At 40.9% G+C, this 26,193-nt stretch overlaps 2 protein-coding genes across 2 annotated transcripts; both read left to right on the top strand.

Annotated features, from left to right (window-relative positions):
- The first annotated feature begins 2,950 nt into the window (after positions 1 to 2,950).
- Positions 2,951 to 4,839, top strand: LOC9267957 (UDP-glycosyltransferase 85A3-like). Its single transcript, XM_066310175.1, has one exon. It carries the CDS (start codon positions 3,189 to 3,191, stop codon positions 4,710 to 4,712), a length of 1,524 nt encoding a protein of 507 aa, XP_066166272.1. The 5' UTR covers positions 2,951 to 3,188; the 3' UTR covers positions 4,713 to 4,839.
- A 7,939-nt stretch (positions 4,840 to 12,778) lies between these two features.
- On the top strand, positions 12,779 to 13,886 carry LOC107277471 (UDP-glycosyltransferase 85A5). Its single transcript, XM_015779301.3, has 2 exons — positions 12,779 to 12,810; positions 13,433 to 13,886. The coding sequence occupies exons 1-2, from the start codon at positions 12,779 to 12,781 to the stop codon at positions 13,884 to 13,886; spliced, it is 486 nt and encodes a 161-aa protein (XP_015634787.1).
- The last annotated feature ends 12,307 nt before the right edge of the window (positions 13,887 to 26,193 follow it).

Genomic DNA, 26,193 nt, shown 5'->3' with positions numbered 1-26,193 from the left:
ATAATATTCTTCATCATCTACTAAGTAGGTAGACATATTTTGTGTTAGAAAACATGTATAGAAAATTATGTGTAAAATCAAAAGTAAGATATTTTTTAATTGAATATAGGTTGTCATTGTTTATTGATGGATGAATTGGGTGGGATATGAGGCTCCACTAAATGCATGGGTTTATATTATTGTTTAATTTGAGAAAGAATCCATATGCGAACGTTCCATGTAGAGAGTGTGTGAGACTCCATGCAACCTAGCGCAAATAATATTGGATGAAGAAATATGGTTGTGCAATATATTATTTTGGAAGATGATGTATTATGAATACACACTTGTCTTTTAAGATGAGATAGAACTAATGGTTGGAAATAATGGGCTTATCGGTTTAAAAGGCCTAGGAGGATTTATGGGGTAATAGGTGGCGACTTTATGTAAAAAAGAAACCATCATCTAAAATCGATTACATGATATATAAAATAAAATTATCAGTGTAGCTTAAAATTATGCTCTTTTTAATATTTGTTTCTCTCTTTAGTTTTGTAGCTGAAAATAGGGAGGAGACTGGAGAGAAACGAATAGCGTAGAACTCAAATCAGATATTAGAAAGGGTTCACAATGCAATAGTGTTATGTGCATATGATTGGACAGGGAGGGGAAGTGGACGGTACATTGTTTTTTTAAAAAGAAAATCTTTGTAAACAATCTAAGTGCGAACCTATGATTTGTTGTTTTCTCATTCTAAGGATCTTTAAGACATGACATGTGGTGGCTTAAAGTTTTTTTTATAAAGAGAAAAGCAATCTAATAGTTAAAAATAATGGGACATCAAATTAAGTGAAAACCGATGGATAGATATATAATTTATTTTCTCTTTGAATTTCAAATTTTTAAAATATCATACGTGGTGACTTGAGAGTGCTATAGAGCACGTTTAATCGATCTTTACTATGTAAAACGATTCAAGAATATATAATATATGTTTTCATGTTTTTCAATGTTTCATTGTTATTTGGCAAGGATACTTTGTTTTTATTGAGGTATATTTAATGCGTTCATCAGTTTGAAATATTTATGTCTTTAAATCTAATTGTTAAACTTATAACTCGACTGATTTGAATGAAAATTGATGAAATTATAAGTCTGCCAATTTAATTAAAAATTGATGGTTAGATTTGTTTTCTTCATAATATTTTTATAATTAAAATTATTATTTATAAAATAGGAAGATGAGAGAAAGAATTATTGGAGACGGAAAAAGTGTATGTATGTATACGTACGTGCATGGGGTGGTGGGAAGGGTGGGCCAGTGGGGAGAGGAGAGTTGTGCTGGTGGGATAGAGCCGAGGGATGTGGATATTGGTTTTTTTAAGAAAAAAAAAAGATAAATCTAATAGTTGAAAATATATGGTTCACTGATTTACTATAATACCACGTGGCAGTTTAGTAATGTTTATATGCGTAGCATGTGGTAGTATAGGTGTGTTTGTATGAAGTTTAATGAACATCTAAATATATATATATTTAAATGGTAATTAGGATGACGTGCCCTAGAAATTATTTTTTTCCGTAGAAGTTTACCACGGTTGAATCATTAATTTTTTTAAAGGCACCATGGATCTAAATTTAGATGTGTTCGCAAATTTGCTGATTATTTAGGGTGCTTGTTGTTTAGCCAGTAAAAGATAAAACTAGTAGAGCTTAGGAGGATGAAAACACGTGCATGCACACCCTCATTTGTAGACCTAATGCTCATTGCATTGATAATCCTAGCAAGAATAGGTTAGCCTATTTGGATAACCAAATTAAAGCAAGCAGCACGCACGTTGAAAACCTATTCAATATTTTGATTTCTCTGCATCGTTGTGGTTTGTTATATAACTTACTAACAATTATGGTCACTTAAGTTTTTATATGGGGTTGCTAGCTATAAAATAGGAAATTCACGTACATACCACTGAGGGAGGAGTACATATATAGAGAGAGGAGATTTCTTTTATTGGAAACAGATAATTAAGATATATCTAATGGTTAGAAATAATAGGTTCACCGGTTTATAAGTTATAATGGATGGTCAGATATTTTTTTCTTTTTTCTCATAATTTTTAAGATTTTTCTAATTTATTAGAGTGCCACGCGATGGTTCAGGAGAGTATATAGGGTGTCACATGATGACTTAAGTGTGTTCGTAGGAAGTTTAATGAACTTGTGATAGAATACAACTCGGAATAACATATATTTTTACAACTATTGGCTGAAATTATTAATTTGGTTTTTATCTCATGAGAGTGAAAAAAAAAGAAAAAAAAGAAAGGAAGGGAAGGGGCCACGTACGAAGTATGCACGTACATGCACGTACACGTATGGGATGGATCGACGTAGAACGTGGTGCTTTCTAAATATAATTCTATTTGGTATTTTTTTAGTTAGATCTAACGGTTAAAAAATATAGGTTCACCAGATTAAATGAAAATGGAATATTTTTATTTTTTCTTGGACTTTTATTAGAGCGCCACTTGGCGGCCTAGAAACATTTATAGAAATGCCATGTGGCGGCTTAGTAACGTTTGTAGGAAGTTTAATGGACTTTTAGTATATATAATAATAGATAGATTGATAGATAGATAGATTTATGCAGCTCAAGTTTACACATATAAAGTTTAGAGACCCAAAGTTTATAAGTCAACAAGTTTATATATCCGATTCAACTTTGAATTTGAATTCAAATATTTTTTAATATAGTATTTCTGTACTAATGTTTATAAACCTAAAGTTTATAGACCCAAAGTTTATAAGTCAAAAGTTTACATGCCCGATTCAAATTTTAATTTGAATTCAAATATTAATTTATAGACCCAATGTTTATAAGTTAAAAGTTTACATATTCGTTTTAAATTTGAATTTGAATTCAAATATTTTTTACATATAGTATTTCTATACATAATTTTTTTCAATTTTATTTTTATTTTTTTTAAAATTTATGGTGCAGTAGGAAGAGAAGAAGCGGAGAAGAAAGGGGATGAGCGTATAGGGGGACAAGGGGTGATCGCTCCAAGCGATCCATCTCTCCTTAGCCACACCCCAACTTTAACACGTCTCAGTTGACTATAAAACAGACTCCAATGTAATCTCCCCATTACCAGACGAACAGCTAGCGATCTCTCTTTCTCTGCTGCAAACTAATTAACGGGCATAGAATGGCATCGGCGATGGGCGCCACCGGCGACAAGCCGCCGCACGCCGTGTGCGTGCCGTACCCGTCGCAGGGTGACATCACGCCGACGCTGCACCTCGCCAAGCTGCTCCACGCCCGGGGCTTCCACGTCACCTTCGTCAACACCGAGTTCAACCACCGCCGCCTCCTCGCCTCCCGTGGCGCCGCCGCGCTCGACGGCGTGCCGGGCTTCGTCTTCGCCGCCATCCCCGACGGGCTACCGGCGATGTCTGGCGAGGACGAGGACGCCACGCAGGACATCCCCGCGCTGTGCCAGTCCACCATGACGAACTGCCTCGGCCACCTCCTTGCGCTGCTGTCGAGGCTCAATGAGCCGGCGTCGGGGTCGCCGCCGGTCACCTGCCTCGTCGCCGACGGCCTCATGTCGTTCGCGTACGACGCCGCCAGGGTGATCGGCGTGCCGTGCGCCGCGCTGTGGACGGCCAGCGCCTGCGGCTTCGTGGGGTGTCGCCTCTACCGCGAGCTCATCGACCGTGGCCTGGTGCCGCTCCGGGACGCGGCGCAGCTCACCGACGGGTACCTCGACACGGTGGTCGACGGCGCCGCCGCCCGCGGCATGTGCGACGGCGTCCAGCTGCGCGACTACCCCAGCTTCATCCGCACCACGGACCTCGGCGACGTGATGCTCAACTTCATCATGCGCGAGGCCGAGCGGCTGTCCCTCCCCGACGCCGTCATCCTCAACACCTTCGACGACCTCGAGCGGCCGGCGCTGGACGCCATGCGCGCCGTCCTCCCGCCGCCGGTCTACGCCGTCGGCCCGCTCCACCTCCACGTCCGCCGCGCCGTCCCCACCGGAAGCCCGCTGCACGGCGTGGGTTCCAACCTCTGGAAGGAGCAGGACGGCCTCCTCGAGTGGCTCGACGGCCACCGGCCCAGCTCCGTCGTGTACGTGAGCTACGGCAGCATCGCGGTGATGACGAGCGAGCAGCTGCTGGAGTTCGCGTGGGGGCTCGCCGACAGCGGCTACGCCTTCGTGTGGGTCGTCCGCCCAGACCTCGTCAAGGGGGGAGAGGGCGACGCCGCCGCGCTGCCGCCGGAGTTCCACGCCGCCGTCGAGGGCCGTGGCGTCCTCCCGGCGTGGTGCCCGCAGGAGAAGGTCCTCGAGCACGACGCCGTGGGCGTGTTCCTGACGCACTCCGGGTGGAACTCGACACTGGAGAGCCTAGCCGCCGGCGTGCCGATGCTGAGCTGGCCCTTCTTCGCGGAGCAGCAGACGAACTGCCGGTACAAGAGGACGGAGTGGGGCATCGGGATGGAGATCGGCGGTAACGCGCGGCGAGGGGAGGTGGCGGCGATGATACGGGAGGCCATGGAGGGGAAGAAGGGGCGTGAGATACGGCGGCGTGCACAAGAGTGGAAAGAGAAGGCTGTACGAGTGACGCTGCCAGGTGGGCCCGGGGACACCAACCTTGACCGAGTCATCCACGACGTGTTGCTGTCGTGTAAGGATAAAATTAGCAGGGTGAATGGTGAGAGTGTATGACTTGTTAGATCGCAGATCAATATTATAATATTCAACCTACTAACCAAGTAGCCATGTCATGTGGTTTATTTAGTCTTAATAAGAGCATCTAATTCGAATATAAAATTCTTCTTGCGTTTTGCATTGAGTACACATGGATATATTCCGACGAAAAAAAATTTAGCTTATTATTGAATTTTTTTTAAATGTTGCACGATATTTCACTAGGTATATCGGAATTGTTTCACTAAGTAGATCGAAAATGTTTCACTCGTTTAAATCGGGCGTTGTTTCACCTTATATAAAAACAATGTTTCAGCAAATAGCAAAAGAATGTTTCAGTTCACTGCAACATCTGATTTATACATAGTGAAACATTATGTGCACACTAGGTGAAACATTTTTCGGTGGAACAAAAAAATAAACCAAATTCTCTTAATAGGGGATTTTCAAAATATGTGGGTTTTTTTGTTGCAATAGAATATTTTGTTCACTACAACATTAAATTTATACATAGTGAAATATTGTGAATACATTATGTGAAACATTTTTGATGGAACAAAAAATAAACCAAATCCTCTTAATAGAGAGTTTCCAAAATATGTGGGTTTTTTCTTGCAAAAGAATATTTTAATTCACTGCAACATTAGACCTATAAATAGTGAAACATTATAAGTATACTAGGTGAAACATTTTTTATGGGAAAATAGGAGGGGAAGTGGGCGGACCAGGTACGCACGTGGGGAGGAGTGCGCGGGGGGAGCGCCCGATCCGGCTCCCCCCGCGCCGGTCGACCGGATACAAGTATTTTCGGACTAACTACTCTCTCCTATTATTTTATCAACTTCACCCCATGTGAGGGTTCATTTGTCAGCCCACGTCTCTTCGTGTCCTCACAAGGGACCACACGTCAGTGCACATTTTCTCACTAGAGACACAACGCACCTGTTTCGATTGTTATGATGCTAACACCAGGGCCAATTTGAGTACTAGATTGGTCTAGGTATCAGGTACCCGATACCTAGTACAAGGCCTGATACATATGGATATCAGACCGATCTAGATACCAAGTACTTGATACCTAGGTACCCGATACCAGTACTAAGTCTGGTACCTATGGGTATCACACCGATCTAGGTACCTGGTACCTACAGGTATCAGACCGATCTAGATACCAAGTACTTGATACCTAGGTACTCGATACCAGTACTGTAGACCCCCGATTTTGGAAATCGGAAATCTTCTGTGTTTATCCGTACCAATCCCTGGATCAGCAGTTGGTACACACATACATAGTTGGATCACAACATATCACGAATGAATTTAGGCTAAAAGAGTTAAATACTTACATTAGGGACAGGTAGGCCAACAACTATCAGAGAACAACAGCGGAAGACAAAATAATATAAGGGCCCGGTTAACATGCCACAGGCAGTCGACTGGGGAACGAGACCTAGAACAAGACCGCACTCCGATCATCTTGTGGGATACGCAAGCGTACCGACAAGGGCTTCTCTTCAACACTCTCCTAAAAGATATATAAATAGCAAGGGTGAGTACCAACCGTACTCAGCAAGCCACCACAACAACAATGCATATGATAGAGGGTATTTCAAAGAATGGCTTCAGGTTCTTTTGCATAAAGCTAATTTTACAATTCTTTTCACAAGCCTAAAACCTAGCATAGACTGATCAAATTTTAGTACCAGTGTTCACTTTAAACAACGACGATTCTGTCCACCATCCATTGTGATCCCAAGGATAGCTTCCCGCCATTGAATCGTCATGGTTTTCTGAGGATGTCCACCTTCCCTCCTCTCGGGAAGTGGCTCCATCAGCATAAAATTCATCATGCAATATCCCATCCCCCACAAGTTAAGAATTTAGAGTCTAGCCAAGTGTAATACATGTCCCGGTGCTCAATAACCGCGAGCACGGCTATTCGAATAGATTTGGTTTACTCACACTGCAGTGGATGTACACTTTACCCGCACTCCGCGACTGCCCAACACATGAGCCTCGTCCCAACACATGAGACGCGTCACGGCAAAGCTTTTCGATAACCTCGCATTGGCAGTACCCGCTCCATGAACTTTTCATCCTCATGCACTCTAGGCGTACACGGTTTCTAGCAGTGAGAGGAGTTCTGGCGCACCCGGGAAGGGAAGACTCACACATGCATTAAGTTATAGTTATGTTTTAGATTCTCACATGGCAGTCCTACCAATGACGACACCACTGTAGACACCCGCCTCGCGGTTCTACCAATGGCTGCCCCACCGTAGAGCCCCTGCCTCACACATCAAGAAACCACTATGCATGGATACTGCCTCCGCTCAGCTATCTAATCCGCTAGGTCTATACCCATTCGAGAAGTACGGTTGTACGAGGGTCGTTTCATGCTTAACTTCATGGCTCGGTCCTTAATTGACCAGGGACGGCACTAGCCTTTTCCGGACACCACCCAAGTCCTCCAGCCGCCCCAGTCGAAAACAGTTGTTTTACTTTATTTTCCTTTCACAAATCATGTCATCAATATCATGGCAATGTGGCGCTCATGTCTCCACATGCCGCATCTCAATTACCTTCCCAAAGGTAATTGCCCAAGCATATAGCATTTGATAAATATGAGTATGCATGAATCTAAAATAGCATTTCTAAGCAAGTGTCATAGTTGACTAGGGACTCGTACGTATCTATGGTTACAAAGATTTAAAGGTGAACAATAATCAAGGCATGGTATAATCACAAGTAGGATGTTCATCATTGCATGCAATTTTATTGGTAAACAAAATAATTTCGCAATTGGGATCAACATGTTCAAAGAATAGTGATGACTTGCCTTGCTCAGGATAATCCTTATTATTGATATAATCTTGATCAACCTTCACCTCCTGGAAGTTGCAGACGTTGCCTCACGACTAACCGATACACAAGGTCTATAATACGCGAGAAAAACCAATATTCAAACAACAATCAAATATGCGCAACAAAATGTACTATTCGTGTTTGCTAATGGATCCCAATCATGCTAAGGCTAAAGTTTCTTAATCTTTCTATTGTCATCGTGGCCTATTTAGGAGTTAACCTACATAGCATTTATGGGATACATATATATTTGGCTAATCAGTGGTTTAGTCTATCAAGTGGCTATGGAAGGATTATGGCTAAGCATGCATCTATCTACATAGGACGGTTATTTACTAGAGGTTCTGTTGTTAGATGGATTTAGGATCAATCAAATAGTTATAGTGAATCATTTGTATTATTATTTTATTGATGGAAGCTTTACTTTAATTATGAACATATTTTACTTGTCACAATAAATTATAAAAGGTTAATAATTATCCATGCTTTGTATGTTAGAGTTGTTCAGGTTAATCATATTATGGGTACAGATTATCCCATCACATAATTTTACAATGAATAATCCTAATTTACAGTTGAACTATAATTATAATTATATGAGGTCAAGATTTATAACTAGTATTTATCTAATATACATGTTTGTCATACTCTCCCTCTTAATTTAATTTATGCAACACGCAAATTAATACTATACCGTACCACTATAATGGGATGTATAGTATATGTGTAAGCAACAATATCTTATTATTGGATCATATATTTGAGTAGTTGCTTTTTACTGTAAGCTATACAATACATGTTAAAGATAATTATGCTACTGTACAATATCCATTTTTATTCATTGGCACACTATTTAGGTTAACTATTATCTAATCATTTGATATTAATTAATTTATAATTATAAATATATTTTGTTAAATAGTGAATTATATATCATTGGAAAGCTTATGAATTTAGATGAATTTAGGTTCAAGTTTCACTTAAATCCGAGTAAAAGTCGAATGCGAAAGTCGATTACTTTTTATTAACTTTACTATCTGCGAACTACGGCAAACCCAATTTCGATTTAAACTATTTTGCGGGTATAAATATTTTGTTGTCATAAGTTTTTAATTTACTCATCCCGAGCATTATATCCATATAACAGGTTAGAAATTTCTATTACGAGCTAAATATCGGACGAAATCTTAGAAATATTATACAATTTAATTTAGTCTATGACTAAACGATTAAATATAATACACGGCTAAGATTCCTAGTAATTGAATCCGAATTTCTACCATGAACCGATGACTTATAGAGATTACCAAAAATAATCTATAATAATCTATAAGAATTCATCTAATTGTTTGGTTATTAATTATATCTAAATTACTACCAATTTTAATCTAATCTGATCAAGAAACATATATTTATAATTAACTCGGAATTTCGATCGAAATACCATTACGCTCGAGGAATTTCCAAAAATAATCTATTATTAACCCCGACCATTTTTATTTCCTAAATCCTCCTAATTTCTCCCCCAATTTCCCTTCTATTTTCTCCTTTCCTTCTTTTTCTCTCTTTTCTCTCCCTCTCTTTCTTTTCTTTTCTTTTCTCTTTTCCCTTTTCCTTTCTTTTTCTTTCTCTCCCTTTTTCCTTTCTTCTCTCTTTCTCTCTCTGTCGGCCTCTCTTTTCCTCTTCCTTTCTTTCTCTCTCTTTTCTTTTCTTTTCTCTCATCCTACTCCCGGCTCCTTCCTCCCTCTCTCTCTCGGCTCCTTTCCACCCGGGCGGCGACGGCGACGGAACGAGGGAAGGGACGGCGGCTTACCGGCGATGGCGACGGCGGCACGACGTCGGCGCACGGCGCGGCGGCACGAAGGCGGCGGTGCGGCGGCGCGAGGGCGGCGCGACGACGGCGCACGGCGCGGCGGCACGAAGGCGGCGGCGCGGCGCGGTGGAGGGGACGAAGAGGGGAAGGAGGAGAGGAAGAGGGGAATGGGTGGGGATGGTGTGGGGTGAAAGGGGGGGTGGCCGGGGGGTTTTATAGGGCGCGGGGGAGGGGTGGCCGGCCCTAATGGCGACGCGACGGCGCGGCGCGTGGGGCTCGAGGCGGCGAGCGGCGTGACAGGCGGGGCGACGCGACGCGCACGGCGGCACGGGGCTCGGCGCGATGGGACGGGCGCGCGGCGGCTCGGGGCGCGAGGCCGACGGCGACAGGCGAGCGGCGTGGCAGCGACGGGTCGCGGGGCTCGAGGGTGCGGCAGCGCGACGACGATGGCGCGCGGCGCGCGGTGACGGCGATGGCGACGGCTCGCGGGGCGCGCGGGGCGACAGGCGACGCGACGGCGACGCGGCGCGGTAGCGGCGGCGCGCAGCTCGAAGCGGCGATGGGACGCGACACGGGGCTCGGCGTGGTGCGACGCGACGGACGACGGCGCAGCAGCGGCACATGGCTTGGCGGCGCGGGGCGCGAGGCGCGACGAGACGGCGCGCGACGCGGCAGTGAAGCCGACGCGACGGCGATGGCGACAGCGCGCGGCGAGGCGATGATGTCGATGCGACGGCGACGACGACGGCACGCGCGGAGGAGTGGGGCTCGAGAGGATGCGACCGACGACGGCGTCGGCGCGCGGCGGGATGGAGACGGCGCGGCAACGGCGACATGACGCGGCGACGCGGCAGGGCGACGGCGGCGACAAGACGGCGCGCGGCGGCGCGGGGCGCAAGGCAGCGGCGCAGCAGAGGGGAGGCGGAGCGGCGCGCGGCGCGTGGGGCGCGAGGCAGCGTGGCAGAGGAGGGGCTAGGGCTAGGGGACCACGTCGAACACCTAGGGGCTAATGAACAGTGCTAGCCGGCTATTTAACCCTATTTAAGCCTATTTCCTATATAAATTTTATTCTATAAATCCTAATTTTTACACAAATGAAGTTTACTCAATATTTGTGTTATTCTAACCAATGTATTCACCCTAGATTAATATTACCCATATTTATTTATTTATCGCACAAATGAGTCCTTTTTAGATTAATCTAGATTATTCGCCCTAAAGTGAACTTATATATTTTTGAAGACTTTCGGGTAATATCGGAATTAATATAACGATGTGTCCTTATTAATTCAATGGCATATTGGTCGAGTTTCTTTGTGTAGCATTATATTTTACACGGATATTTTTAATCTATTTATTCTACAAATAGCAAATTTAGACTCGGTACACTATTAATCTAATTGTTTAGTTAAACACCAACGCATTCTTATTTATGTATAAAGCTTAATTTGTTTACATGACCATTATTTCATGTGAATTGGTTTACCTTTATATAGACCATTAGAGTTTAGTAATATCCCATTAATTACTCCTAGTGAAACTATGTTATAGATAGAGTTCCATTATAAATGGTCATCATTTCATGTGTATTTAGACGTCATAGCACGCAACACATGGTTCACGTATTTAGTATTTAATCCCTAATTTAAATTAGTAATTAACCTTCCGTTTGTCTGGCTTTATTTTCTTGTGCGTAATTATTTGTAGGGTTAACAATATTATATTCTCATAAATCATATCTATTGCTTAAATGTAGTTCTTTTCTTTACCTTCTTGGTGATCATTTACGGTTTGGCAAGCAATAGGAATCATAACAACCAGCATGATGCAAAAGTTTTAAAAAGTTTGAAATTTTAGTGATTTTTATTGTTGGAAATTTTCAGGATGTTACAAGTACTAAGTCTGGTACCTATGGGTATCAGACCGATCTAGGTACCTGGTACCTACAGGTATCAGACCGATCTAGATACCAAGTACTTGATACCTAGGTACCCGATACCAGTACTAGGTCTGGTACCTATGGGTGTTAGACTGATCTAGGTACCTGGTACCTGATACCTGAGGTATCAGGCCTGTTACATATGGTACTAATCCGGATAATCTGGGTACCAGTTACTTGATACCTAGGTATCAAGAACATGATACCCAGACATTAAATACTGTGAGTACCATGTCTTCACACCGATGAGAGCCATGAGGAGAAAGGAAATAAGGAAAAAGCAAGCGCGAAAATGAGATGGCTACTTCCTTAGAGGTGGAGGGATGCCATTCATTCTCGTTGCCATCCTTGATTCGGAGCGTCGCTGCCCTGATCCTCGACACCCACACAAGTGTGATGGTCGCAGACATCGTTTGCGACACACCTCAACTCACCTCCCACCTTGAACTCGTTGCATCTCTTCCCGGACCCTAGCATACGAGAGCCCCATGGCCACCACCGGCGACGTGACATTAGCATAGCGAGCGCTGGACAATTCCAATCTTGTTAAAGGGCTTGCCATGGGAATCATGTCCCAACCCCCTGCTAGGAACGAAAAGAGAAGTTACAGAGGGAGGGTGGGGCGGTGGATGACGATGAAGCGAGGATCGGGGAGAGAGAGAGACACAGAAAGAGAACGGATAAGAATGGAAGGTTATCCACTTATCCCGTCTTCACGGGATGCCTTTTTCTGTTTTGCATTTCCTCAGCGGCTACATTATCGGAAGAGAAATGCATGGTGAATACGTTTGGTTTTGTTTGCCCCATGGAGTTGATTGGATAGTTTTCTAATTGCTGTCAACCCCTGATTATTAAAAACATATTTGATAATTATATTTATTTTTTATCTTTATAACGAGGACTAGGTGGTAAATCAATTACTCATAATAGAGAAGAGATGTCAGAAAAATTATTTATCTTAGTGATGTTCAATTTGAACCGATATATTATTTGTCGAAGTGGTTTCTTTATTTGCGTGAGGATAGACAAATAAAATAAAAACTAAATGGTCGTAATCCCCTGGCACAATTTATTTGGCTTGTGTCTTAAGCTGCGACTATAAAAGATGCTTATGCTAATATGTAGGTCCACATTCCGTCTTTGCTTTTGTTGAAGAAGAGCGTATATAAACAGAAGAAAACGTGTTTGCCAAATCTTCGAATTTCACCATACCGAAGGATGAAAAAACAATTTCTCCCCCATACTATGTGGTCTGGAAAAATTATCTTAGGATTCGAATCAAATGGTCCGAAACAGACACAATAATATTCCAGATGCTTCTCACCCCTAAGTTCGACTGGTCTGGGTTATGATCAAAATGATCTAAGGATTCGAATCAAATGGTCCGAAACGGACACAATAATATTTCCAATGCTTCCCAACCCTAAGCGCGATGGGTGAGGTGACAATAGTACAGGGCTTCTGGCCATGTCTGTGAATGACATATACGATATGAGAGGGTACAGACGCACAGCATATGAAAGCACTTGCAAGAGCATATGCTACATGTGACAACGTGACTATTATAAACTAGAAATTGCAGCCTAATCAGTTAAGCTACCACCAGCACTACTAGAAAAATCGTTCTTCCCAACGTGGGGATTTTTTTCCCAAGCGGGCATTGCCCTCGGAGAAAAAGGGCCGCCTACGATAATAGCAACCAAGATCATGCTAGCCGTCCACCTAAAAAAAAACTTATTGCAGGCAGACCACATAAGGTGCCACCTACGAAAACTATCTTCGCAGGCGAACCGTATAATACGTCTGCCTGCGATAATTAGGATCTTTGCAGGTGGACGTAATATATGGTCTGCCTGCAAAGATTGTTTCACGGGCGAAACCTTATATGGTCCGCCTGCAAAAACATTTTCTTATAGTCTTCTTCCTCCCTGAGAACTGTTCATTTCAACCGAAGTTTCTCTCCGAAAACAACAAAATATAGGGGGAAAGGTTTTGAACTCGAAATCTTCGGGAGATTTTTCTACATTGGTTAGATACATGCCTTTCCACTCTTGCTATGTATTTTTTTATGATTTTAAACCCCTCTTTTTGTGGTGGATCTATGTATGCAAAATAGTGAAGAAAAGCAGCATGCAAAATATGCGTCGTGGGCAGTGGCGTCCTCCGGGCGTGGTGCCCGCAGGATAAGGTCCTCGAGCACGACGCTGTGGGTGTGTTCCTGACGCACTCCGGGTGGAACTCGACGCTGGAGAGCCCCGCCTCCGGCGTGCTGATGCTGAGCTGGCTGTTCTTCGCGGAGCAGCAGACGAACTGCCGGTACAAGCAGACAGAGTGGGGCGTCGCGATGGAGATCGGCGGCGAGGCGTGGCGAGGAGAGGTGGCGGCCATGACACTGGAGGCCATGGAAGGGGAGAAGGGGCGTGAGATGCGGCAGCGTGCAGAAGAGTGGAAGCAGAAGGCTGTACAAGTGACGCTGCTAGGTGGGCCCTGGGACACCAACCTTGACCGAGTCATCCACGAGGTGCTGCTGTCATGTAAGGATAAAACTCTCAGCGTGAATGGTGAGAGTGCTTAACATTGTATGACTTGTTAGATCGCAGATCAATACTCCCTTCATTTCAAAATGTTTAACGGCCTTAACTTTTTAGCACGTATTTAACCATTCGTCTTATTAAAAAAATTATGAAATATGTAAAACTATATGTGTACATGAAAATATATTTAATAATGAATCAAATGATATGAAAAGAATAAATAATTACTTAAATTTTTTTGAATAAGACGAATGGTCAAATACGTACTAAAAAAGTCAACGGTGTCAAACATTTTGAAACGGAGGGAGTATTATAATATTCCACCAACTAATCAAGCAGCTATGTTATGTGCTTTATGTAGTCTTGCGTTTTGCATCTCCTCTGCAGCTACATTATGGAAAGAGATGCATGGCGCAAACGATTGGTTTTATTTGCGCCACGTAGTTGATTGGATAGTTTTCCAATAGCTGTCAATCCCTAATCTATTTATATTTTATATATTATATACTAAATATCTATTATATTTCCTATAAACGCTCTTAAGCTGCCACGAGAAATTTATGTAAACGTTCATAAGCCATCACATGGCACTTTAATAAATTAGAAAAATCCTAAATATTCTGAAAAAATCTCAACCGTTGATTTCTATTAACATGTGGACCCACTAATTAATTTGTTTGATCTATTATGTTTAGAAATAAACCAGCTAATCCACTCGCTCTCCCTTGGAGCCTCACCAGCAGTCCTCCTATAATCTCCCAAAAAAATATTTTTGGGTTTCCTAAACTGAAAATAGGAAGTGAAAAAACTCCTCCCTCCAACAGATAATCAAGATTTAATCCCCAAAACTAAAAGTGGGCTCTTCTCTTACCAACAGATATTTCCGTTTTTTCACTTCCCCAACGCCGCCGGCAGATCCCTCCACTGCGTGCTCCCTGCCCCTACGCCGCTGGCCGATCTCTCGGCGCGCGCCCTGCTGCTCGTCGCCGATCTCCTATACCATCCCTGCCACACAGCAGCAGCACACACAGCTGCTACCACACAGCACAATCAACACACATGTCTGCATTTTCGTGATCAATTTTCAGCAGCAGAAGCACAATCAGCACTCACAGCAGCAAGCCAGCAACAACAATTTTATCAGCAGCAGTTTATGCATCAGTAGGAGCAACATTCCAGCAAGAATAGCAGCAGCATTTCCAGCAAGAACAGAGCATTTTCCAGCAGCAGCAGTTACATTCCAGCAACAGCAGCAAAATTCCTCCTGCAGCAGCTAATTTTCATATATTCCAGAATCAGCAGCTAATTTTCAGCTGAAACTGCTTATATTTTCAGCAGTCCAAGCAGCAGTTTCAGCAGAAGGAGCAGCTAGCACAGCAACAGAAGCTATCTCAGCAGCATTAATTAGCAGCAATTTCAGTGCAGTTTAGCAGCAGCAGCACTGCAGTTTCAGCAGCACAAAAAAAAAATAGCAGCAACAGCAGCATCATTCCATCGTTCCAGCATCAGCATCAGCACAAATTCTTGCATTATATGAGCTTCAGAAGCAGCAGCACAAATTCCTGGAGCAGCAACATAATTTCCAGATGCCACAGAATTTCCAGAAGCAACAGCACCAATCTTCAGCAGTAGCAATATCATTCCAGCAACAGCAGCAGCAACAGATTCTAGCTAACAGCACCATTAAAGCGGGAAGGTGATTTCATCCCTTGAGGGGATATCCCCTCGTTTCGTGCATGTCACCTAAATATTCATCAAAATATTTTAAAAAAAATTAGCAACATAGATTAATATGAAATATATCACTCCACAAACATGTAAGTTTAAATTCAACTTCTACATGTTGTAACAAAAATAACAAATATAGCTGCGAATATACGATAACTATTTTCAGTTTAATTTGCTCTTTTTGTTGCAACTTGTACAAGTTTAATTTTCCCGTTGGCGACGCCCGGTGCCGAGGACGAGGACGCCACGCAGGACATCCCCGCGCTGTGCCAGTCTACCATGACGAACTGCCTCGGCCACCTCCTCGCGCTGCTGGCGAGGCTCAAAGAGTGGAAGGAGAAGGCCGTACGAGTAACGATGCCAAGTGGGCCCGGGGACACCAACCTTGATCGGATCATCCACGAGGTGTTGCTGTCATGCAAGGGTGAAAACGGGTCTGGTTCGGTTGGTTCTCATCCTTCCCATTCCTAACCCATATTTTATAATCGGGATCGGATCAGACATGAATATTATCGGGTACAAATACAGACCCGAATAATCTCGGGAATAAATACGGAACGAATACGCACCAATACGGATACGAACTCTATCGATTGCGAATATTTATTCGGACATCAAATCAAAGCAACGACCATATATATCATATAGATAATAGCCGTTCAACCATTCCATATATGTATAATATGAATATATTTGAGCACGTACAATAGAAGACTATTAGCCAGCTATAAATATATTTTAATGAGATAAAATATGAGAGAGAAGAGCAACGGTCAAGCACGGACTCTAAGACACAACGTGTGTATGATATGTGGGAGTATATATTAATAGTATAGTAAGCAACTATTATATAAATTAGCTATTAGATCGGCTATAGATGAATTGGAGCTAGTAGTGGGCTCTTAGAGACTCAATGCTGTAGACTGTTGTTCACCATAGCTGCATATCAGTAGTAAAACTACTACTGTACATCACCATAAGTAACAGTGCTATTACAGCAGTATCAAAGTAGTACGACGGTGGTCGGCGGCGGTACGACGGCCGTCGCGCATCCACGCGGCGATGTGCGAGACAGTGGCCGGCGGACGCGGGTGCGCGGCAGCGTAGCCACTAGCGGCTAGCATATGTGCGGCGCCATCGGCATCGTACCGTCACGGCCGGTGCTGGGCGGCGCTCGTGAGTGGCGAGTGGTTGTGCACGCGCGCGGCGTGCCGGCGTGCGGCACCCTCGATGAGACGGTGACTGCTTGCCCCCTCCCTGGCTGCCTTTGGTTGTTGACATGATGGAGTGGTGGTGGCAGCAATCTGGGTAATGTACGGGTAGTTTACCGGGTAATACCCGTATAATTTACCGGACACTCTATATCCGTCGGATACCATCCTTCCAAACCCGATCTCATATCTGCCAGAAAATATCCGTATTTGTATCCAATATCCGTGTAAGGACTCGGGTATCCGAATTTATCCCAGATTAATACGGTCGGGCAGGCGGGCGAGAAATATCCGTCATGTTTTTACACCTTCTGTCATGTAAGGATAATACTCTCAGGGTCGTAAATGATAGTAACGGTTAACATTCTATGACTCATTGGATGGCAGAACAATATTAGAATATTAAAACAACTTACCAAGTAGCCATCTTACGTGCTTTATTTAGTCTTTATAATAGCATCTAGTTAATATATAAAATTCTTCATGTTGGCGTGTTTTGCATCTCCTCTGCAGCTACATTATGAGAAGAGAAACGCGTGGCGAAAACGATTGGCTTTGTTTGCGCCGTGGAGTTGATTCGATAGTAAGTTATATTTATTTTCTATCTTCACCGTGTACTAGGTGGTAAGTTAATTAATTATAAGAGAGAAGAGATGTCAGAAAAAAATATGTGTGTTAATTATATTTATTATTTTCTTTCTTTACCGTGTTCTAAGTGGTTAGTTAATTAATTATAAGAGAGAAGAGATGTCAGAAAAAATATTTATATAAGTGATGTTCAATTTGAACCGATATATTATTTGTCGATGTGATTTCTGTATTAGCATGAGGATAGACAAATAAAATAAAATAAAAATGGCCGTAAGCCCCTGACACAAATTTTTTTTTTGGCTTGTCTTAAGATTCCAAGTATTACAATATGGATTATAGAAGATGCTTCTGCTAATATGTAGGTCAACATTCTGTCTTTGGTTCTTTGGAAGAAGAGCGTACGTTGAAGCTACTTCAGGAGCAGAAAACTTTTTGCATTTATCTCTTGTTTTCCAAATTAGCTCCGAAGTTCACCGCACCGAAGGTAGAAAAAATAATTTCTCCCCCATACTATGTGGTTCGGGTTGTGATCAAAATTAGCTTAGAATTCGAGTCCAATCTTCAGAAATGGACAAAATAAAATTCCCAATGCTTTCCAACCCTAAACGCGACGGCTGTGGTGAGAATAGTGCCGAGCTTCTGGCCATTGCTCTGTGAATGATATGGTATGAGTGGGTTTAGACACATAGCGTGCATAAGAAAGCAAATGCAAGAGCATATACTGCATGTGACAACGTGACTATTGTCAGAAACTTGAAATAGTATCCTAATTAATTAATTAAGGCTGCGTTCGTTGTGATGAGTTCTGGGAGGTTGGGTGAGAAAAGGACATCGTATTCCACGTGCACGCTTCCCAAACTACTAAACGGTGTATTTTTTACAAAAATTTTCTATAAAAAAATTGCTTTAAAAAATCATATTAATCTATTTTTAAAATTTAAAATAGTTAATACTCAATTAATCATGCGCTAATGGTTCACCTCGTTTTGCGTATCTTCTCAATCCCCCTCTTCTCAAACTAACCCTAAGCTACCACCAGGACAAGCTGAAATAGCTACTGTATATGATTTGGGGCTGGTGCATGCCCACGGTCGAGTAACAAATTAAGGTACATTCATCTTATCTAGGTTTTTTACTTTCATAATTAAATTATTCTGGAGATGTCCATCATTTGAACCTCTCTAAACTTTTCTACCTTCAGCTAAAATAGCATACATCATTTCACCACTTACAGATAACCTAGACTCGACAACGGAGTGGATTTGCTGATATGTCTTCTATTCATTGATAAAAGTGTCTTAGCCTTATAATATGAAACGAATGAAACGAAAAGAGTAACATTTTTACGAAGCTAACAAAATTGCGTGTATGACCAGGTTAAGCACTATCCAACAATGATGCATTTCCTGTTAGGACCTCCAATTAATTATTTAATTATATGGTTAAGCACATTAGTGTAGGCATTTAAGCTTCCAAACACTAGCTTTGCAGGACCAGGTACATGCCTTTATTCATGGGTAGATGGTTTTTACATGCTAGCACCTTAGAGTCACATACTACATAAAGAGAAATGCAACGGACGTTTGGATGGCTTGACTGTTCCAATATAAGAGAGATAATTTGCACCATACATTAATCATCTAAGAACTAAAAACAATTGATGTGATATAACTTAATGAGAAAAAAGAAAAAAATTGAACTAAATGAAGATGAACTATAAACGTATATATGATATTATAAAAATTGATAGAGAGATACATTGAAATATTATGTGAATGGTGGGATGATTTAACATGCTTACATTTTAAATCTCTAAAATTTAATAAATTATTAAATTATATATAATATAGCATGCTTGCATGATGCTTAAATGTAATAATTGTTAGATGATAATGATGGAACACCATTGCTTGTTAAGCTTTAGGAATTAGTGGGCTATAACTTTATAGCAAGAGAGAATTAATTATGATAAACAAATTTCTTTAGCAATCCGCAGTTGTCTGTGTCAAATCCTATGTTACTAAGGCTTAACATGCAAACATGCCAAATCATCATGTACTAACAAGATGTCCCATCATCATGTATTAACAAGATGCACCATCATCATCCACTAACAACCATTAAATTTAAACATCATGTAAACATGCTATATTATCTATAATTTTATAATTTATTAAATTTTAGAGCTTTTAAAATGCAAGCATGTTAAATCATCATCCCACATAATTCACAAAATATTTCAATATATATCTTCATTATTTTTATAATATGCTATGTACCTAGTTCATCCTCACTTAGTAGTCTTAGCTAGTTAATGCTATTTCTCACTTCTCTCGTTAAGACATATCACATCAATATTTTAGTGCTTAAATGATTAATCTATGGTCCAAATTATCTCTCTCCTTTTCTTCTCTAATTAATCCATATCACCTCAATTATTTTTAACCTTTAGATGATTAATCTACGGTCCAAACTATCTCGATACTTTTCTTCTTTCATAAAGTCATATCACCTTACTTTTACATTTGAATCATCATTCTATATACTATTTAAATTTAAATTATCATAAACCACGTTAACTTTACATAATCTTATGTTGTCTAGCTGTATTACATATTATTTTTACTTATTGTTATCATGCTAAACTCCCGCAGCAATGTGCGGGGTTTCACCTAGTGCTAAATGATAAATGTAACCTTTTATTGTCTTTGACTCTAGATAGATCGTACGCCCTTTTGAGTAGTATACCGTGAATATATAACTTTAGTTTTCATCAAATCATATATATCTCCCTATCCTCAATTATATATCATTCATCAGGGACATCATGTTTTTTCTAGCCTTAAGCTCTTAAAAGAAATGAAAATCCGTTATATTTGTGGAAAGAGGGAGTATACAACACTAAATAGCATGACAATGAATATGTGTGAGTGTGACTACATTGGTGCATATACCGATAGTTGTAGTCGGTTGCAGTACCCAATACCAACATCTGACACATGTCTAGCATATCAAAGCCTTATACCAGTATATATACCACCAGTCCAACACATCGATCTGCAGGGGTGAGTTCCAGCGTTCTGTCTAGCTAGGTTGAACAAATTAAAATATTCAGACTATACTTCAACAGTTACAGTACCAATATTTTTTCTTCCAATTCAATAGAAAACGGTAGCTCTGCTGTCCCAGAAAACTTGAATATGCCACCCTTGCCACCATTTGGTCAGACTTGTCTGAGTTATTGAATAGAAAATGGTAGCTCTGCTGTACATAATATGTGTGTGTCTGTGTGTGTATATATATATATATATATATATAAGGTTTTATTATTTATCATAGGTTTGATAGGCATCAGGAACATCTGCTCGCTACGCAGGAAGCAGAAATGTAAGATAGCAGAGGATTATTGCGAGCTCTAGAGATGCATAGTACAGATTTGGGGTGAACTTAGTAGCACTCTTCAAAATCTGCCACCTAGAATGAGATAGGGCATATCGACGGCCCCATCTAGATCAGTATCATCTCTATGAGGCAGGAGTGGGAGCCCGAGATCCCTATGTAAGAATATGAAGAAAGGTGATGATCTGCTAAAAGAGACATGAGCATGATGAAACTAGTTATTCTAGCCAGCTGAGGCTATCAGCTTCTAATCATGACCATAAACTAACATCAAGGCATGTATTAAACTTGATTGGAATCGTAATTCTTACTTTTGCCTTATTTTTATTTCCATTTTTTTATTTTGTAGGTATGTGTTAAAATTTTAAAGCTTTTTTTATATTCACTTGAGTATTAATTTGCCACCTTCAACTATATATTCTCATTTTTTTTTCTGAAATTTGTGACGCAAAGGACCTGTAATTAACGGTTATATATGAATACTCTTCCTTATATATTTTCATTTGACATGCAAAAATTCCCATTTCAAATACCACAATGTTATATATGTGGGAGAACCACCAACCATCTCTGGCTTTGAATTATCCCAACGCGTACTGAGGCATCTATATACTAATGTTACTGGACTCGGTCTGAAAAGTGTATTTACTTCATTTTGTTGATCATATATACAACAGCCTGTGTAAAATAGTTGAGGGCGATACACTCAAACAACAGAGGCAACCTTGTCATGCACAGAACATATGACAAATTACTATGATAGCAGCAATGGTTTTTTAATACATTACTATAATTTTGTAGACTGATGATTACCAATTTATAGACGTCTTTAGTGAACCACCTGTGACCTAGGCCTGTAAAAATTAATCAACAATTTTCTTATGCGTTTAGAAGGAACCGCATGTGACAATCACATTTTCACAGACATCTCTCTTAAGGAAATACTTGTCAAAATGAATTCCAGTGTTAATTTGTTTCTGATAATCACAAGTCATGCGAAATATGTATGCAAGCGGTATATAGGATTGGGACCCTAATATTGTTACTCCATGCGTGGTCTTCTTGGCATCTTATCTATGAAATACTTCATTACTTTGGCACGCATGCTATTCTTTTGACTTCATCTCTACATACATATTTGGTGCTCTAAATGACATCAAATAAAAACGTCATTAACTACAAATTTCATATTTAGCGCTCTAAATCAGTGCCTCCTCTCTTGCTTTTTGTACTTTGCATTGATGCTGTCATATTGAGTAACTTGGTGATCTATTTGTACATGCTTATATCTTGTTGATCACCTTCTAGCTCTAGTATATAAGTAGTGTGCAAAGTACTCTATCTATAGGTTTTATTTTTTCTATGCAGGGTCGGATTGTCCTATCATTGTTAGAGTGTCAAACACTTAGTGTTGTCGGACTGTCCAGCACCGAGGTGGACAGTACGAGCCTATATTTCCACTAGGCGAGTTCATGTTTTTCTCTGTGTTGATCGGATTGTCCAGTAGCTGCCGGGTTGTCCGCTTCTGTGTGTTGTTGGACTGTCTGCAGTGGTACCGGATTGTCCGGTTGTTCTAATTTCCATTGCATGTTTATGTAATTGCAGGAAACGCCTGTTCATCATCCTATGGGCCATATCCATGGTCCTCAGTGCACTTTCATTTCATTTAAGAGCTTTTCAAGAACTCCAATAGATCTTTCACGACCTGCGAAATCGTTTTTATAGAAGTGTTGCGTGGGAGATTTGGCTCCCCAAATGGATTCCGAGGTGTTGCTTCCCAGTGTAAAGTAATGTGGTACAAGGGTTTGATTTTGTTACCTTACCGTTTAATCCCAATTAGCACTAAATAACTTATATTTTTATTTTTAAATAGTTATTGACCCGTGTATTGCAACAGTATTTTTATAGACGGGAAGGATTTATTTTTTTCTTTTTTTTTAATTCTGTAGTTTCGTGGATGCGAAAGATTTGGGCGAAGTAGGTTATTTGGTTTACTCTATACAGTCGTAGATTTTTTTTTTGGGAAATTGTTTTTTTAGTTGGACGGTTTTTATAAGTTGGGAGAGGTTTTCACGTATGGAAAATGAGAGGGGGAGTGGCCAGACAAAAGACCCCATTTATGTAGTAGAGAGCTATAACTGAACTTGAGATATGTCGAAACTACTCCCGAGTATAGCAAACTGCTATAAATACAAATCTTTGTAGTAGAATTACCCCTACATTTTGGTTTCTCTGAGTCGATCAGCATATGGAGATAAAATATGACCTCAACTATCGTTGATTACGCTATATGTAATTTCAAGAATTTCGGGAATTTGAGGCACTAGGAACTGCAATGAGTTTAGTTTCAAAATGTTGTTATAGGTTTAGCCAAACCGCAACACCTCGGGGCTGAAATTAAGACAGGAGGATAGCCATGCCATTTCGGGTCTTTGGGATGAGAGAGTGGTGAATTTTGGTTGTACGATGCGCTTAGCTGACATAAGTTTTATGTCGAAATTCACTTTCATCAAAGGTTTTAAGTGTCATGCTTGTGTTCAAACGAAACAATGTCGCAAGGCTCACAACACATTTGAGGCAAGAAATTTGGCAACGCTAGAACTTATTCATTTCGATATGTGCAAAATGAATGGGGAAAGAAATACTTCGTGATACTTATAGATAATTGCACTAGATTCTGTTCAGGATTGGGAGACATTGGGAATCTTAGAGATACCGAATAGTTTATTCCGCTATGGGACACAAGCGATTTTGCTGGTTTAGCTGGTGGAGACTATAACATGGGCGATTAGGGTAGCGTTAGTTGTTACGATTGTTTACAATGTAGTCTGAGGCCCTGTTTAGATCCTCCAAAATGGCAAAAGTTTTGTCATTCTGAAGCACTTTTTGCCATTTTGGATCTAAACACTAGTAGCAAAATTTGGCAATTTGGCATTTGACATTTGCTAGTCCATAGTAGCAAATTGTGCCAAAAAGTGCTTTGGGACCACTCCCTCTCTCTTTCTCTCTCTCACTTTAGTGCTAGAATGGCAAAAGTTTAGGATGCATCTAAACACCAACTAGTACTTTTTCAATACCAAAACTTTTGCCACCAAAACTTTTGCCATTTGCCATTTGCCATTTCAAATGGATCTAAACAGGCCCTGAGTTAGCAAGCTAACTCTTACCCTGAAAAAAAAAAGCAAGCCAACTCTTAGCTAATCTGTTCGTCTGTGCATGCTGTGACTGTGAATCACAACTTATGATGTTTGCTTCTTTACGATTCTTGTATGTAGGATAGTTTTCTGTAGAACGAGCTGTGTTCTACTCTCCAAGGGCCTGTGAGTTAGTCCGTTCATTATGATTCATTATAACAATGTATCAACTGTTGCATCCTGGATAGTTTGGTTTTTTGATAACTGAAAGACTTGCATCACCCGTTTTTCTTGTACGCATGGCATGTGTGGAGCATTGAAGGTTTGTTTACAAGTCCAAATTTATTGCACAGAATTCTATTCGTAGACATTTTGGTGTATAAAAGTTTCTAGACTTCTAGTGAAAAGCGAGAAAACAAGTTTTGGAAAGGCTAATGATTATGCCTGGTCTGTATTTTGGAGGAATATATGCTAAATATTAGTTATGGAAATGATTTATTTTATAGGATTGCTCGTATGATGAATGTGACACATCTCCTTATAACAATGAACAAATTTGTATTTCAACTAACAAACATTCCGGCATACGGAGCATATGATTGTGAACATTGTGGGCATCAGTTTTCGTTGCCATTCATACCAAAGATCATCAGCTCCCACATAAGGGTTTTCCCTTCAAGACTTTACTAACGGCAAGTCCTTGCATATGTGTAGCCACAATGGTTTTATTTTATCTTGTGTCGTAGCTTAAAGTTGCAACAGTGAAATCTGTACAGTGTAGTTTTCATATGCGGCTCGCAACGTGTAACCTTCAGCTTATAAGGATAACTGAAAATTCGAGTTTTAAAACATAATTTTTAGAGTTGATTTCAGGTTTTCTTCACTTAGCCTTCAGCTTATAAGGATAAGTGATAATTCGAGTTTTGAAACATAATTTTGGAGTTGATTTCAGGTTTTCATCGTTGTAGTTTGTTTTCCCATATTTTTTTAAAAAAATTACTAAAGGACACACATATAAAAGTTTTACATGCAAATTATTTTCTATTAAATTATTTTTTGTCATTAATAAGATGTTTTACTTATAATAATTAGTTATAAATAAAAAGATGAGATATACATAACTATAAAAAAAAGGCAGCCCTGCTTTACTTACAGTATAATTATATACCTCATGCATACATGATCACTATAAAAAGGCAGTCCTGTTTCAGTTTTTGCTGCAGCACGCAAAAAGAAAATGTGAAGCTCCCAAGACAAGAGGCCATATCATGCACTGTAGTCACCTTAGATTTCTCACCGCCATTCAGGAGTGGGAAGCTTTAGGAATACTAGTACGCTTGTTGTGCAGTATTTGTCCTAGCTCCACATACACCAAGAAAAAAACAATGTTTGTAAAATCTAGGGTTTGCAAGGGTGCAGTGCGGACAGGAACGAAACTGCTCACTCCTGCTATCTTGCGTGTTAACCCGGTCCAGGCCCCTGTGTGAAGAACGGGGCTGAACCAGTCTCCAGCTCTTGCGCTTCTTGGACTCCGTCACCCGAGCAAGTTCTCCGAGGCCAACTATGGTAAGGGATTCCAGCTTCATCGGCATAGCTAGTGGGGCAATGCAACATGCAGCGTCGTGGCTATTGGGGCTGACAAGGATACGCCGACAAGGAGGAGCAGTACATGCAGCATCGATGAGCACCGGCTGTCATATCGTGTGTGCGTCGACATATTGCTGTGGGGCTGCGGACTAGGATTAGTTTATATATTGATGTGTAATTGCCTCCACCGAGTGATACTTGTAATTGGAGTATATTTTAAGTGGTTACCATATCTCCTAACCACGTGGGTCTATAACCATGTCCCCACCTCCGACACCCTATGGGGTGAACTCCCCGACACTTGATCGGGGAAATTGCAAATCCTTGTAAAACCCTTCACATAATCTTGGATATAATTGATGAATTTCCTGCTTTTTTCCCTGACCGAAAGCCAGCCAAGCTCATTGAGAAATTCTACGCCATCTCATGTCACCTTAAGGTCGACACGCGCAACAAATTCTCTACCATCTCGTTGACAAATAATCAACCTGTGTGAGGTGCCTTCACACAGTTTCGTTGCCTTCGTAAAAATCTCAATCTTACTTTCATGATGTCTTGACATTCATTTTTACACGTGATGAACTCGAACATACACTCTGAAATCATGTACAGTCGTTTATTTTGGCTTGTGCTGCAGGTGATAGCATAGTTAATTAGGTTGCAATTTGATGTTTCTTACAGTAGTTTTCACCTGCAGT

This window comes from Oryza sativa, chromosome 4, assembly GCF_034140825.1.
Source record: "Oryza sativa Japonica Group chromosome 4, ASM3414082v1".
NCBI classification, from domain to species: domain Eukaryota; kingdom Viridiplantae; phylum Streptophyta; class Magnoliopsida; order Poales; family Poaceae; genus Oryza; species Oryza sativa.
The sequence above is the reverse complement of the archived record's forward strand: the minus strand, read 5'-3'. Positions and strand labels throughout refer to the sequence as shown.

Excerpts from the sequence above, each read along its gene's own strand:
- LOC9267957 (XM_066310175.1), top strand. The coding sequence starts at position 3,189 with ATGGCATCGGCGATGGGCGCCACCGGCGACAAGCCGCCGCACGCCGTG.
- LOC107277471 (XM_015779301.3), top strand. The coding sequence starts at position 12,779 with ATGTCTGTGAATGACATATACGATATGAGAGG. Across the intron at positions 12,811-13,432 it reads GACATATACGATATGAGAGG|AAAAGCAGCATGCAAAATAT; the intron begins GTACAGACGCAC and ends AAAATAGTGAAG.